A 16,164-nucleotide genomic window follows, 5' to 3' on the forward strand; every position below is an offset into this window, starting at 1 on the left:
TTTTTGTTTTGACACAGGAGTTGTGTTTTTGAAGACCGTCCAGCTCAGCTGCTTGTGGTGTTGATGATTTTACATTGCAAGCCGCTGCAATTTAGTGCCTTTCAGTGAAGAATTCGTTTAATGTGGGGAAACTAGGTCTGACACATTTCCACCCTCACATAAACACATCAGAAAGGAGCCCATGTCACACAAAGCATCGTTTTAGAAACATCAAAAGTACTTAGCATGATCTGTGAAACAAAAGTCTGCAACACCGAGCCAGTAGAGCGAGACAAAGGAAATATTTGACAATGGTCTCCTGCTATAAATGTTCAGATATGCCGATCTTACTCCTATGTATGACTACATATGTCCCAGAGCAGAATAAACATACATTTTATTTTATTGGACACAATATTTGATGTTCTTCCTATTGCTGTAAAACATCTGTTGTGTTTTCTGGCAGAATGAAAAGCGGTTTCATTTATTCGAGGTCAAAAACCTTTGTCTTACTTTTTCCTTCACTTCCTTCTTCTGTCAACTGATGTCAAAGTTCCTCCTTTCAGGATATTATTTTTATTCAAAACAGTCACGCTCAGTTTAAAATAAGGCAATATCTTTCACATAGTGTGAATAACACAAAGTAGTACTTCCTTATTACATTTACAAGCATTTTTGCACAATTCCTCAGTTATTAATCAGACAAGTGGGAGGCGTTTTTGCTTGAGGCAGTTTATATGGGAAAAATAACTCACAATATTTAACTTTTGACATTTCTAATGTAACCACCACTTTCTTTATTGGATTTAAAATATAGGCGTGTTTGTACTTGCTATGAAGTCATAGATGTGTCCCAGTGAAGTTTCTCATGACAACAGAAGTCAGTCAGTTGTAAAATGTTTAAGGATAACAAACATCTGAAGAATAGGGCCTGATAGTTTGGAATATATAGTTTCTGAATGGTGATTGTGAAGACTGGATGACATCTTCTGGACAAGTAAAACTATAAATCTTTGAATCCAAAATGGATATTTTATCTCTATTTCTACTGTGTATTTGCTGGCACTTGAACGATGAAACAAGGCTTCAAGTAAACAACACTTCTGATGAAGCATATGTAATTTGAGCATCAACTCAGTCAGAGATTATTTGAACACACCAGAAACAAAATTTTCTATGTTCTCCACACACAACCCCGCTAATAAATGTACATAGATGGTTTTCAAATGTAGAAATAATCTGATAACAACTTCTTCTAATCTCATGCTGCGTTAGGCACTGTGTCTGCATTGATAAAACATTATCTCACCTCAGCATGCTGTTTGCTTAAAAGTGGTTCACTCAGCAGGACAGTGACAAACCTTTCTAATAATTGAAAAAATAAATATCTTACCACTTGGTGGCACTCATACACTGACTGTAGTGCATCGAACTACATAGTCAGATGATCACAGAAATAAAACAAACACGATATGGGGACATAAAAATGTTCTTTTTGTAAGTTATACATTTTACAGATCTCTGTCTGTGTGTTCGGACTATTCGGAACAAATCTTCTTCAAATTACCTATCCAAAAAAATATTGGATAGGTAATTTGACTCTCATAAAAACATTTTGAGATTTGCCAGAATAAAAGGGAAGATAATATTCAATGACAATAGTTTCAAAGTTGTACGTCTAATCTCCTTCTACTTTCTTCTGTTTCTTTGAAGGCGTTCCTCCAAGTTAATTTTCGAAAAAATTCCTATGACTGTGTAACATGCAGAGAAACAAGTCTGAGTATGCCCGTCCACATTATGATTGTTCATTGCACCAAGCTTGGCTGTGGCTTGAACCTCCTATCCAGACACATTCCAGCGGAGTAAGACCGCAGGTATGAGACTGTTGAACAGAGAAGACAGGAGTAAAGGGATGAGAAAGGAAGGCAGGGACCAGTTGAAGATTAAGAGAAAAAATTATGCAAAAAGGAAAGAAGATAAAAGCACTTTATTAAGGAGAACATGGCGGCCCAACACTACTGGCTGATGCTGCTGTTGGTCAGCTGCCATGAATGGATTACAGGTAGGGTGCAGCAGGAATGTGGAGATTCGTGTGTTTGTCTGAGTGTGGGTTTTAACCCACACTTCATCTTGAATAAGTGAAGTTGTTACTTGCGTCCATCTACCTCTATTTGTGTCCATTGTTACAGTGTCCATGAAATTATTGTTTTGCTTCAACTCTTGCTGACTGGCCTCTTCTGGCCCTGGACATGTCGCAACGTGTCCTTGTAGGAATGCAGGGGGGAAAAATACATGCAAAACCTGTCAACAGCGCAGACGGTGCTTAACCAGCTTAACTAGGATCCATGGCGGGTGCACGCTTATTTAAGAATGCCTCCAATAAGCCACCACCATAACAACACTGAGAGGAGCGAATAAACAATTTTGAAGGTTTTTTTTCCCTAGCTGACTAAAAACAAATCTGCCCGGCAGTTTCAAGACTGACATAAATATTATTTTCCAACAAGTTTCCAGCTTGATGATACATGTAAATTCAGATTTTTTCTCTCCCTATTTTTCCCTCCAGGTGTTGGGATAAGCATCAGTCCTTTTATAAAGCATTACGAAGTCTTATCGTATAACAGAGGGGATCTCCACAGGAAGCACATGAGAGCCAGGAGAGCCTCACAGCCTCAGGCATATACGCTGGATTTGGATTTTACCGCTTTTAATCGGTAAATCTCCGTTTAATGTCACTTTATTTCTATTCGTTATTTCATCTGGGCTGCACGGTGGTGCAGTCGGTATCACTTTTGCCTTGCAGAAAGGAGGTCCTTCTGCATCAGCTCCCCATGCATGCGTCTTCTCTCTGGGTAATCCAAAAACATTACTGTTGGGTTAATGTGTCTCTCCATTCAGTACGACGGTGTGTGCATGGTGGTGTGTCCTGTGTGTCTCAACCCGGAGACCCTATGGATGGGGACAGAGGGAGAACTTTAGTTTTCAGTGGCATCGAGGCACATCCTATACAACAGAATACAGAAATATTTAACAATTGAAAATCAAGACAAAAACACTTTCAGTGATTAAGATTAGTCACTGAAAACTGAATCTGACAGTGAAACCCATTGATATAAACAAAGTTCAAAGCATTGTTGCAACACATTCCAGATGTGAGGTGCATACAGGAAACTTCCCCGCTCTGTCTGAAGTTTTTGGATTTTGTATGATGAGCCAAGATTTTGAATGACTAAAATGACAACTAACATCCAGGAAAGCAGCTCTTTAGGATCTTGCTCTGAAAAAGAAGCCTCAAAGTAAACAGTCTACATTTTTTTTTACATCAACAGATGCAATTGTTGTTATTATCCCTTTTTCCCCAGCTGCTAACTGATTTGCATGCTTGGCGTTGCTACAAGGCTTTGACCACATCTGCGAACCTTTCGTGTTTTTGTTGTTATCAGAACGTTCCGCCTGCTTCTGAAGCAGGATTCTGCTGGGTTTTCCGAAGAATTCACGCTGGTCGATGAAAAAGGCCCGACATCAGTCGATCTGTCCCACTTATACTCAGGAACAGTTGAAGGTTAGTCTGATATGAAGCCTGCAAAATGTTTACCTGACCCTAAATACAGGACAGTTCACATGAAGAGAGACATTAAAGTCAGTGGCGTTTTTGGACTTTAATACTGCAGTCCTCCTCCACTGAACTTCTTTTATTGCTTGGATCTGGTTGGAGAAGTTAACAATTACTAACACAAAGTACGCAATACATACAAAGTCCTATCTCAGCTATTTGCTTTGTGAAATTAAACTCATTAAATCAGCCTGCATGTCTGCTACCTCTCACCATTTCTCTGGTGCTGCCTTGTTATCGCCCATTACTCTGTCTTACAGGCGAGGATGGGTCATCCTGCCATGGCTCTGTAATACTGGGACAGTTTGAGGGAACCATCCACACACAGAGTGGCACTTACCACATAGAGCCTCTGCACAGATATGACAGCCTGACAGATCATCACTCCATAATCTACCATGAGGAGGATTTAGGTAAGGCTGATTTTATTCAAGGAGAAATCGTTTACAGATGCTTCAGGTTCCAAATGGCTCTGCAGCGTCTATCACTCAGCATCCAGGACTGATCAATGTATGTCTGGAGGGAGAATGTGTCCAGACGCTTTGCAGATGATGGGAAAGTGCACATAGAGAAACTATTTGCTGCATTAAATGTAATTTATGATCTGCTGCATTCTTCACTGTCTCATTGAAAAAGAAATAATACATTTGCAAACACATTTCCCCATGCTTCGTGAGATCTTTTAATGTTTTGGCCTTTTGTGAGATCTTCATCTTGTTTTCTTAGAATCTTATTTGACAAAATGTGTAAAATGGTGAATATTTGTTTAGCTTTAGGTTTAGTGCTTGCATCCTCTAGCTCCAGTTCAACTTGCGATACTAGAGGTCAGTGAACTGGGAAGTATGCAGGCACAGTGAACTGCAGGCACTGTTGGCACAGAGTGCCAACAGTGCAGAGGGCAGAGGGCTCTGAATGGGTTTTGAGGTTCTCTCCACTTGTATTCTGGCCAAAGAAAAGATAAGATGTGGATGTTGGGATTATTGAATGAGGTGGAGACTATGAGATTTCAGAAGTAGTTATAAAGAGAAAGAAGGGAAAAAATGTATAATGTGAGTTGATACAACCAACATGAGAAGAATGACACAAGTGGCGCTTCTTCAGCTTTTCACAACCTTAGAGACAGTTTCCACAACAAACTGAAATTAAATCCAACTTTAAATTGTTCTCATGATTTATCCGTATGAAAATAATTAGAAATCATCAAAATGTAAAAGTGCATGTCTGCTTGTACGTGCGTGCGATTCTTTGGCTGCATGTTTGTGTTAGCATAACCTGAGCTCTACAAAAGCATTTTACTGGAAACGCAGTGTGGATTGTGCCAGAACTCCCCCCACCCCCAACTCCCACGTTTGTTCCTCAATCTACTCTGCATCTGCCTTCCTCTCTACCCGTACCACAACTTCTTTTCGCCAGGTGTAGTAAAACCTAGCTTTGGTTCATCAGCGGCGTCCCCTCCCCTCAGACCCAGACTGGCATATCTGCAGGAAACTGGGAAAGATTGACCATGTGATACTACAGTAGACAATCAGGGCCTCCACAGAGAATGCTTGATTAGGACTTCAGGAGGTGACATAATGTGTGCATTTTTCCTTCCTGCGGTTGTCGTCTGGAGCCCTTGGTTTTTTTTGATGAACTTTTGTTCTCCAGAGGGAGCCTGGATGTCATGTGGTTCACTAAATGGCTAATGGAAAAATATCCTGATACCTGGACAGATTGTTTTAGTGTGTATTCATAATCAACATTAAAAAACTAGTAACAACGAGGCTATAGTCAGAGGAACCACATAATTTAAGCAAGAAGATGTGGTTTTTTGAAGTTATTATCCAGTAAAACAGATAGAGATTAAGTAGGCCGTTAGCTGTAACTTGTTCTTCCTACATTTGGTAGTAAAATTCCTAATGTCCAGCAACATTTACTGGGTTCATACATATTGCTTTTGCTGATTTCAAAACATATTTTCATTGCTCTTTCTCTGACTCAGTTAGTCTCTTTGTAGATATTTTAGACATTTATTATGACCACAAAGAGTCCTGTTATCAACTCTGTTCAGAATCCTCTGATATAATGTCTTGAGATTAATTGTGTTGAAAATAGTGAATCTAGAATAAATGAGAGTAGAAGTCAAAGATTCAAAATCTCTGATTAATCAAATATTATCAATGGTTTGTCACAATATGAAGGAGACGACACCATTGCAGTTTGACCACAGACGTTAATGAGTCTTTCTCCTTCGTGCTTATGGTGATGTTACACAAAAGGGATCAAAGATTTGTGTTTGATCAGTGAAGTTTTAATTCCTTGCAGTTTTCTCTGTTGAACATAGGCATATATACAGAGGCTACATACTTCACTCTGCACTTAAAATCTCAAAGTGAGCACGGTGGTGTCAGCAGCATACTGAGGGAATTTTGTTGATGGTGGTTCTGCTATATTGCAAAAAATCCAGCTGAAGTGAAAAATAAAGAGGGTTTCCAAATTCTTCAACTTTGTTTTGAATCTATGCCTACATAGTTGAAACTTTAACACAATGTGTGATCAAACAGGGAAATTATCCCAAAAAATAGCTTTTAAGTTTCTGGTTCAAACCATAACTATTTGAAAAATATACAAAACAGCTTTAAAAATTAGCTACATGCCATAAATTTAACTTGTTAAAACAAATTCTATAGTTTAAATGTGATAAGAAATCAAATATGCTGGAAGATGAGAGGATTAAAGCAAATCCACATTTATGCACCAATTTTATAAGGAAAATAATTCATTTTATCCTTCATAATCAATTAATCTAAAAAGTGGCTTAAATAATTTATTAAAATAAAATGAAATGGGACATGTTGTATAGGCTTGTGAATAGAGCAGTAGCCATGCATCCGACATCGTTAAGCTAATAAACAAATAAAGGAAGTGATTTTATCCAACTTAAAACTAATCTGTCAGTTCTTTATTTTAACAACTGTGTCAAGACTTTTCACAGTCCTACACCATTTGCTTCTGACTGTGCTTGAGAAATGATTCAGACTTTGCTGCCCTTTCTGTGCTGTAAGAACAAGGATCTTATCAGAGTTTCTGGAGTTTTTCCCGACATGCTGCCAGACATTGGCAAGACAGGGGAATCACACTCTGAGAGTTGAAGGACATGCAGACCTGCTATTGGACAAACTGGAAGGCAGCTTCAGGAAATCTCCACACTATGACTCAACCAACACCTACAAAATTTTCAAATTTTATTTTTGAACTGTCATGGTGAATTTGTGTTTATCAGGAAAAAAAAAAACATTTTCAGACAGAAAGCAGCGTCTTAGACAGAAACTTGTTTTCCTACAGTTCAAGGTGCTTATGCTGGTAGTAATGAAGTATAGGTGGATTAAATGATGGGTCATTTAAATGGTTATCCAGACTTATTAAATAAACCCCTTTCTCCAACAAGGAAAAGTTTTTTTGCTTTTTTTTTCAGTATTGAATAACCCTTAGATATTGCATAATAGTGTTAATTCCTGTTTTTTGCTGAGTGCTTTGGTGAGGCATTCTTCAGATGTCACAACTAAAGTTGTCTTGAGACTTGAGGCTTTGGCATCAGCTTTCTGCACCACGCTGCTCAGCGTGAACCGTTTCCAGCAGCTGCTGCAAACACGACTCCGGAGGCTCAAATGTGGCTAATTCCTCACATGGGAGAAATCCTTTTTTCTTTTATATTTCAAAGAAACAAATGGACTCCTTAATTAATCTCAGTCGGGCCAGCCAGGTTTGGACAAGCTTTCCTGCTTTTCAGAGATCAAATATCTGATTTATTTGAAAATATTTGGCTTCACAAGACAGAAAGATTGAATTTCTAATGCATGGAAAAGGGGGGCAAGCTGACAAAAAGAGAATATGAAAGTGGACATGAAGAAAGATCTGGAAGCAATTCTGTGTCAACACCCAGCGTTTAGGGCCTCCACATCCAGCCCCCTCCCCCACTCAGGCCATACATAGACCTTACGGTGAGGTTTGTGATTGGCTGAGGGACCTCAGGAGGATGGCGTGATTCAGTCATGTGTTGCCTTGTCTTATGCTGAATGAATCGGGCCGGGAAGACTGAACTGACTTTACAAACTCTTTGCATTAAACCTTAAAACTTCTTCAAGTCTGATTTATTTTAGCTTGAATGCATTTAATAATGTTGCACTTAAATTATTAATTTCCTCCAAGTTGCTGCGAGGTTTCAGACCTTGAACATAACCCTAATAAACTCTGTTACAAAATCATTTGACTTCTTGCACTTTTGTGAAATCTTTCTTCAGGACATGTCTCTTCAGACTCCAGTCTTATCGCTGTTGCATCAATTTTAAATAAAACACAAGTCTCTAGGGTATTGCAAATTGCAGACAACAGTTTGTTAATAAAATACAAGCAGTAGTGCATCTCCACAGCGAGATCTGTCAGAGCTGCCGCTTTAGTCTGCCGTGCTGATTTCATAATGCTGGAGTTCAGTTTTTGAATGTCTGAAAATGTGGAACCTTTAATTGCCCTTATTGTGTCAGTTCTGTACATTAACCTTTGACTTTTTTAAGTGCACATCACACTTTTTACATCCTCTGTTGCAACATGTAATGCAGATTTATTGGCTAGTTATCCATGATGCTAAATCTCAAAAGTAATCTGTTTTCTTGAGAAGTAAACTGGTCAAAATAATTTATATATCCATATAATCAATATTACAAAAATGACATTTTTGAATTCACTCAGTTGCTTCAAATTCAATTTCTCAATGTTAACTAATCGTTTCACACTAGCAGCATTGCAGACTAAGAGACTTTTAGCCCCTTCCCTATCCTGTAGCAGCTTGCCTGGTAGCTGACATCAAAACAGTAGGTCCAGGTTTATCAAAGAAGTTACTTTGTGACCTCTTTGGTCAAAGAAAAATGAAACCAAAAGGATGTTGATGATCTCAGCTGCTGGCTCAGTGTTTTATTGGCTGCTGGGGTCATGGCAAACAAAGCCAATAACATCTACAGTTTGTTCACAGCCAGGCATCTTAAAGGCAGACATGTGTATGAGAAATTTAAAAAGTTCAGTAAAACTCCAGCTTCACCGTCAATCAAACATGCACATTGCTAATAATTCTGCATATCTTTTTATTTAACTTTGCTTTTATAAGGGTGAGAGAGGGAATTTAAATGTGGCATTAGGTAGCAGGAAAAATAACTGTCTGCTTGAGGACCTAAGATTTACAACCACTCAGAGTGAAAAGAAATCTTTCTTGGCTACGGTTCTGTGGACGTTTTGGACTGTGTTGAGGCTACTCTCTACCTTCAGTTTACTTTTCATGCAGACACAGACTGTAAAAAAGAAGAAGCTGGTTCTAGATAAAATACCATCCATCTTGGGAAGTCTTGGGAAGTATTAAAGATGAATTTTTCCCAATAAAACTCTCAGTTGCTTCTGTGGAATCTCAAGTGATTTTTGAGCCTGAATGAAAAGGGGAATCACTCCAGCGAAGCATTTTTGAAGGTCACCTGCTATCTGCACGTGCCTGTAAAAACCAAATACAAGCAAAGTTTTTTTTCCCCAGAGCTGTACCTCATGTGACCCTGCTATTTGCTTTCTGGCACAATGAGCTTGAAATTTCATTCATTTGGACACTGAGTGTAAAAAAAAGTTTTAAATGTTCTCTCGAATCAATTTCGACTTTTAGTGAGACACATATTGTATATTATTCAACTGAAATCTAAATCTAATACAGGAGAAAATAAAAATGTATTGACAAAAGGGGCAATAATCAAGTGTTCACATCTTTAAAGTATTCATTAAAACCAATTTTTAATTAGTTTTAGCATTAAGTTTGAGTCTGACAGCATCCTCTATGTTACCATGGTGAAATTTGCTCACTCTACTTTGCAAAGGTTCTCCTAATCTATCAGATTGGAAGTACATTTTTCTTCACTGTCCTCCTCAAGTGACCCCACAGAGTTTGTGTTGAATGTAGCTCTAGTTTGGCTCCGTCAGTCCAAAGCTTTGGTTTTAACTCACTGTGATGCTTAGAATCAAAACTTATTATATCTTCAGTTTTATTTGCACAAAATGTAACTTTTCCTGTCAGAGTGAACTTATATTTAGAGCTTTTCTGATCTCGGATGACAAGAACTTCAGGGTTATTTAAAGAAACAGTAACTCCAGACTATGATACTGTCACTGCCTCACTTTATGGTGTTCCATCAGACGACGATTCATCCGCAAGGATTTTGAATACTTTAGCCAGGCTTGGACACATACTTTGGAAGAAAAGGCTTCTGTTTTAAAATCCTGCTTCTTTTTCCAGACATATGGAGAACACTTTTAATAAGTAAAACACGACCAGGATTTCCTGCAGTTGCTTCAGTTTTGTTTTTGATCTCTTGGCAGCTTCATTGACCAGTTTCCATCATGTTTTTAGGTTAGTTTTAGAAAAAAAAACATTCAGTTTCTTTAATGACATTGTTTTTGTAAGTATTCTCTAATTACTGAAAATCTCCTTTTCTGTATTTATGGTGGTTTAGTATGTAGCACTGTTGCCTTGCAGCAAGATGATCCTGAGTTTTAATCCTGGGTCTTTCTGCTCAGACTTTGCATTTTCTCCCAGTGCATTTTTTGGTTCTCTCTGGTTACTCCTGCAGTCTAAAAACATGACTTTTAGGTTAATTGTACATAAACTTGTCTTTGAGCACTGTGTGTTGTAAATAAATGATCTGTTATAAACTTGAAGATAAACCATGTTTACATAATCCTAAACTAAAAGTAAAGATGATGAAAAGCTGGCAGAAATTGAAAATATTTACAGCATTTTTTAATACAAATAAGCTTGTAGCTATGAAAGACTTTATCTCATTGTGTATCTATGCTCTTATTCACAGTTTTATTTCTGTGTTTTTCTCCACAAAATTAACAGTTTTAGCAGAACTAATGTCTCGTTAGTTCTCTGCTCATGTTTCGTCATGGTTTGTGAACTCTAACTCAAAGAATATATTCAGGGTTTTACTCCAGGCTGTTTACTGTTCTGGCATATTTGTGAGAAGAATGAGGAGAGGAAATATTTCCAAATGTCTGCAATTTTGTGTGCAACTTTAAACATCTGTGTTTTGTTTCGTCTAGTTCTTCCACATGCGATGTCCCGCTCTGATGGATTCTGTAGTTCAGATCATCTTAACGCCCTCGCTGGAAACCTCAACCAGGTACAAAGTGGCTCTCTCCGTATTTTCTCTGTTTCATCATTGACGAGAGTTCCTTCTTCAGTGCTATTAATAAACAAAAAAAAAAATCAACTCATTGATGAATAATGGAGGAAATTCACTTGTGTGTCAGATTCATCATTTGCACCCGATTTATGCACACATCCATTCATTCGGTTACATTTATTACCCTCGTTGAGTCACCAAGAACAAAATGTGGGTAGAAGCTGCAGCAGGATGTTGTGCCATAGTCACAATAGCGTGTGAGACACAAAACAGAAACCTGGCTCCTTGCAGACAACCTTGACTATGTGGCAAGACGATAAAAACAACTCCAAAAACATCTGCCACATGTATTAGGCAAATATTCCCCTTGGGTTCACTCCTAACCATTAACCTTTGACCAACATAGGACGAGGGGCCTCGACGTCTATTGTGAAAAGTGGATGTTGAGACTTTGCTGTGGATCCATTTTTAACTACATACCTGCTGAGGCAGATCATTTCCCCTGTTTGGTTATGAAATGCCCTGAGCAGATGTTTTTTTTTTCTTGATTACACTCCAAGAGGTGTTCCTGCTGCACATACTGACGCTGTCAGTATTTATCTTAGAACAGGCTACGGTTTTTGATTTGTTTTGATCTGAAGAGTAGTCTGGGGGTTTGCTGCAGGAAAAGTATTTCTATGACTTGAATCTAAACAGAAACCAAAGCTGCATCATCTTACAATGTCTAAATCTAGACCCAAACAAATGGTTGTGGTTCTTTATGTTCTTCCTTTTTTTTCCCCACATGAGGCACCAGTGAGCCGTTCAAGGAGGAAGGTTGACAACTTGAAGACCAGCTGCCTGCTCCACCTCCACGCCGACCACTTCTACTACAAGAAGTTCAAGTCTGTTGAAGCTGTTGTGGCTCAGGTCAAATTTCTTAATATCACGTTTTATATGTAGCTGAAAAGCTAATGTTCCATTTTTAGATATACCGCGGTTCAACATGTGGTCAAAGGATCACAACGTAAAAAGACTTCCCATGTTCTTGTAGAATTAAATAGAGCTCACAAAATGAAATTGGATGTTTTTATTATTTTGTGAGAGGAAATATTGTAAGACTTACAATAATAGGACTTCAAATAGGAGCACAGTTTGGTGCTTCTATTTGAAGTCTATAAATTCACAACCTTGGATTGCTCCAATAAAATTCACATAATCTGTTCCCTAATGCTACAATCTCTTGAACATTAGTTTTTTTTTTAGTTAAATCAATTGAAAAAAAAAAAAACCCATCTGATACCAGATTAAGGATTTTTTAATTATTCTTATATATTTTTAAAGAAAACTTATTATAAAAAGTCACATTATGCACATTTTTGCACTTCCATTAAGGTCTCTTCTGTTTCTACAAACAGCCAGAGGATGTAAAAATCTCTCAGCCGTTTTTTGGCAATAAGTTGATTTTTGCTAAACCTCCGAAGTATAACGTCACAAACAGCAGGCACTGCCCCTCACCCAGCAACCCAAACAAAGTTCCAGCTCAGTTATGAGTGTTTTGTACTTGACTTACAATCACTTGCTGGATTGGTATGCAGAAGGCTCCATTTCTGCTTTTCAAAGATGCGCATCTGTTTGCATCGGTGTTCACCTGGGTGTAGCACTGAGCACTGCATGGTCAGTGCAACCCAACTCAGTGTGCAACCCAGCTTTAAATATTTTAAAATATATATAAATATATTTTAAAGAATATTTTTTTAAAAATATATATATTTTAAAAATATTTATTTATTGCCAAAATATGGTATTTTCATAATGAAGCTAAAATTAGACAACGGTTACAATAATGACATTAAAGTTATATGTTTTTGGGGAAATCTACACCACACCAATGGTAAAGTGAATGTTTTTGCACCTTTGAACCGAGAGTGAGGGACACTAAGCTCAGATACGACTGTAAAGTTTTTCACTGATGATCTGAACCACAACGGTCCAGTTGGAGTTACTTCACAGACTGACATTAAGTTTTCTGTCTGAACAAAATTGTGTTTTGCTTAAAATGTTTTATTGATAGAACCAGTAAAGAGTCTCACCTTTTTCATATTTGCACAGAATGATAATTGCAGACATTTATTGTTATTTAATTTTAATCTGACTCAGGGTCATTCTCTTGATACCCGAACAGTTTATCAAATACATGATTTTTGATACAGTGCGTTGCAGTGAAAGCAGTCAGTGAGTGAGTCAGGTGTCGGCTGTTTTCTGTGGTCAGACTGAGGGCTTCCTTCTCACGCCTGTGCTTTCATCAGCTCATCATGTCGTCTTCATATTCTTTCCACTTCACTCTTGTTGTTGTTGTTGGTACAGAGCCAGACTCCTGTTGGGCAGGACTGAAGAGTGGAGTATAAATAAACAAGCTGCAGTTTTCAGTCTCTACTGACCTGGTTAGAGGTGCCGATCTATAAAGTTGTGGAAATTTCCGAGCAGACTCTCCTATTCGCACATATCCTGCTGCAAAGAGACAAACCTTTGCTTATGACATGTTAGCATGTGCATCTAGTGGACGAAATGCACCAGCCAGACTGAAAATGCTCAGATGATAACCTTTCTTTAGGAATTACATGAAGAGGTCTGTTTTATGACCCTAGAGCAGGGGTGTCAAACTCCAGTCCTCAGGGCCGGTGTCCTGCTACTTTTAGATGTGCCTCTGCTGCACCACACCTGAATAGAATAATTAGGTCATTGCAAGGGTCTGGAGAACTGATCTACACAAGGAGGAGGTAATTAAATCATTTCATTCCAGTGTTTTGTACCTGTGGCACATCTAAAAACTGCAGGACAGCGGCCCTTGAGGACTGGAGTTTGACACCTGTGCCCTAGAGTGATTATGCTGTTTTAAACCACTAACGAAGAGGCCCATAAAATAAGCAAAATATCTTTTAGGAAGCATAAAAAGCCTCATGTCCTCCATCTTTGCTCTTGGAACGGTCCAACTTGATTTCCAAAAGCAAAGTTATACTTCTGAACAAGAAACTATCTGCACAGCATTCAATATAAACCAAAAAAGTAAAAAATGGATTTTGACATCACTGTAGATCACTGAGTTGATTAAATCTTTCAGTGCATATATTACCATGCAATACTAGAGAATTGAATAATTATACAATTCCCTAAATACTTCATGTGCATGAAGTACTATAATCTATCATTAGTGAGTTTGGCTAGTAGCAGTTAGCATATCGCTATTAGCATGTCATTAAAGTTTTCCCGTTTACAATTGGAACATGTTTAAGGTAGTTTTGGTATCAGTCAATACCTAATTATTCAAATTCAAAGGCGTAATAAGCCACTTTTCATCATTACATTTCATACCAGAGGTTCTTGGAACTTTGTTCAGTTTTGGATCTAAAATCAAGAGGGGAGCTTATTGTTGATTGGTTGACTTGTTTTCTGCAGGTTTCCTCTTATATGTGGGCCGTGAACGACATCTACGACAAGGCTGACTTTGATGGAATCAAGCTGATCAACTTTAAAGTCAAATCCCTCAAGGTAAGTTGGAGAGTTTTCTGCAATTTTGCACGATTAGAACGCCAAAGAACTACTGTAACATAATTTACTAACACATACATTTCTAATTCTAACATGTCGAAGTTATTTATGATGCACATTTAAATTTAATTACAACACAAAAGTCATTTTGAGGGACATTCTCTCAGAAGCGTTTTCAGTGATTGGTAGTTCTTGTGCTTCCCTGTACAATTAATTTACTGCCTTTGTTTCTCCAGGTGATGATGACAGCGAATAAGACGGATCCTCTGCATCCTCTGTTTATCGGACCGGAGAAACTGTTGAGTCTTTTCTCTGAGAAAAACTGGGGAAACTTCTGCCTGGCCTACATGCTCACTAACCGAGACTACAGCGGAGTGCTGGGGCTCGCCTGGGAGGGCAAAACCGGTAAGCTGCAAAAGTAGCACAAGGAGTCAGAAGCTGTCAAACTGAAACACTAAAAATAACATTTATGTTTTGGTTGTATTATGTGGAGAGAGAAAAACACGAGGCAAGTCTTCCATTCTGCTGTGTAGGCACGTATAAAAATATACTTTTCACAAGAGAGATTTAACACAACAGATTGCTTGGATAACAAGTGAAGTCTCTGACTTGAGCCGGTTCTTTAGCATGACTTTAGCCTCATGTTTCAACCCCTACAGTATGATAGAAATGAATTTAACAGGACACTTCCTCTGCTCTTTTAGTTATAAGCAGTGATTAATTGTTGTTACTTGTATACTATTGTTAATATTAGGGTGGTATTTGTCCCAGTGATAATATTGATTAAACTATGTCAAGAAGGATGTTTTCTGATCAACTGTCTAAATAAAACATTAACTTGTGACCAGATTTTATGTATTTTTGAGAAACTATTGATAGTTCAAATACATAATATTTTAAGACATAAAGTACCAGACAATAACACAGGAGCCTCCCTCATAACATTTTATTGGCTTAGACTTAAATAGACAACACCTAAACTGCTCTCAGTCCAGACCAACGACTCAGCATAAAAGCATTTATAATTTGATTTTAAGAAGTCGAATCATGATTTATTGTGGGTTTGAGAAGAGACACACAAAACCACAGATGCCCTTGCACGACATTAGTTCCAGAACACGATGTTCTGGGCATAAAAATAAGCTTTGTGTTGAAACGTGTGCTCCATTTAGGACAAACCCGACATCCACTTATGCAAGTTCATTAACAAGTTTGCTTAGACAATGTTGTTAATGGTCTTTTATTTACTGACAAATTCCTTTAGCTTTTTCAGCAGTTGTTCAGCTCTTAAGCACCCGTAGAAAAAAAACGGATGGATTAAATATATATATCACTTTTATCAAAAACACGTTGTGTTTTGATAACATAAAAAACTGTGTCAAGACCTAAAGCCAGAGCAAACAGAAATGTGAGACAAAAATGAGACACTGAATTTTAAGCTTAATAAAGTGTATCATAGTTTTCTGTTGTGCTTCTCTGTGGGAATCTCAGTGTGAGTCTGTGCAGATCTCTAAAATCACATCATTGTCTTTTACTTACAGGCTCATCTCAGAAAATAGTCATGGGTTTTTCTTCTAACATTTGTCGTTTTTCAGTTGGTATCAATCACTTACTTGAAACAGAAATCATCATTGCACTAATGTCTGAAACAAATCTTTTACTTAATTTGGAAAAGTTTCAATGTGAAGTTAACAGGGCCGTGAAACTACAGCATATTTGTTTCTCTGTGGCAAAACACACGTCACATTTTAATCCTGCTACTGGGGAAGTTTTTACTCAAAAACCACCAGACACAACGTGAGGGGAGCCGACAATTAGGACTCCTGCTGTGATTTGCATGAAAGTCATTTAGCC

At 37.9% G+C, this 16,164-nt stretch overlaps 1 protein-coding gene across 2 annotated transcripts in view; it reads left to right on the top strand.

Annotated features, from left to right (window-relative positions):
• Positions 1-1,800: 1,800 nt before the first annotated feature.
• The window catches only part of LOC116725567 (disintegrin and metalloproteinase domain-containing protein 10), a 29,925-nt gene continuing 15,561 nt past the window's right edge, over positions 1,801-16,164 (top strand). The window contains exons 1-8 of one of the 2 annotated variants that reach the window (XM_032571701.1): positions 1,801-2,041; positions 2,546-2,693; positions 3,423-3,541; positions 3,853-4,005; positions 10,700-10,779; positions 11,572-11,691; positions 14,218-14,310; positions 14,547-14,715. In XM_032571701.1, coding sequence (XP_032427592.1) covers positions 1,981-2,041; positions 2,546-2,693; positions 3,423-3,541; positions 3,853-4,005; positions 10,700-10,779; positions 11,572-11,691; positions 14,218-14,310; positions 14,547-14,715 — 943 coding nt within the window. In that variant the 5' untranslated portion in view covers positions 1,801-1,980. The remainder of the gene's footprint in view (positions 2,042-2,545; positions 2,694-3,422; positions 3,542-3,852; positions 4,006-10,699; positions 10,780-11,571; positions 11,692-14,217; positions 14,311-14,546; positions 14,716-16,164) is intronic. The other variant, XM_032571702.1, reaches the window with a different exon arrangement.

This window comes from Xiphophorus hellerii, chromosome 9, assembly GCF_003331165.1.
Source record: "Xiphophorus hellerii strain 12219 chromosome 9, Xiphophorus_hellerii-4.1, whole genome shotgun sequence".
NCBI classification, from domain to species: domain Eukaryota; kingdom Metazoa; phylum Chordata; class Actinopteri; order Cyprinodontiformes; family Poeciliidae; genus Xiphophorus; species Xiphophorus hellerii.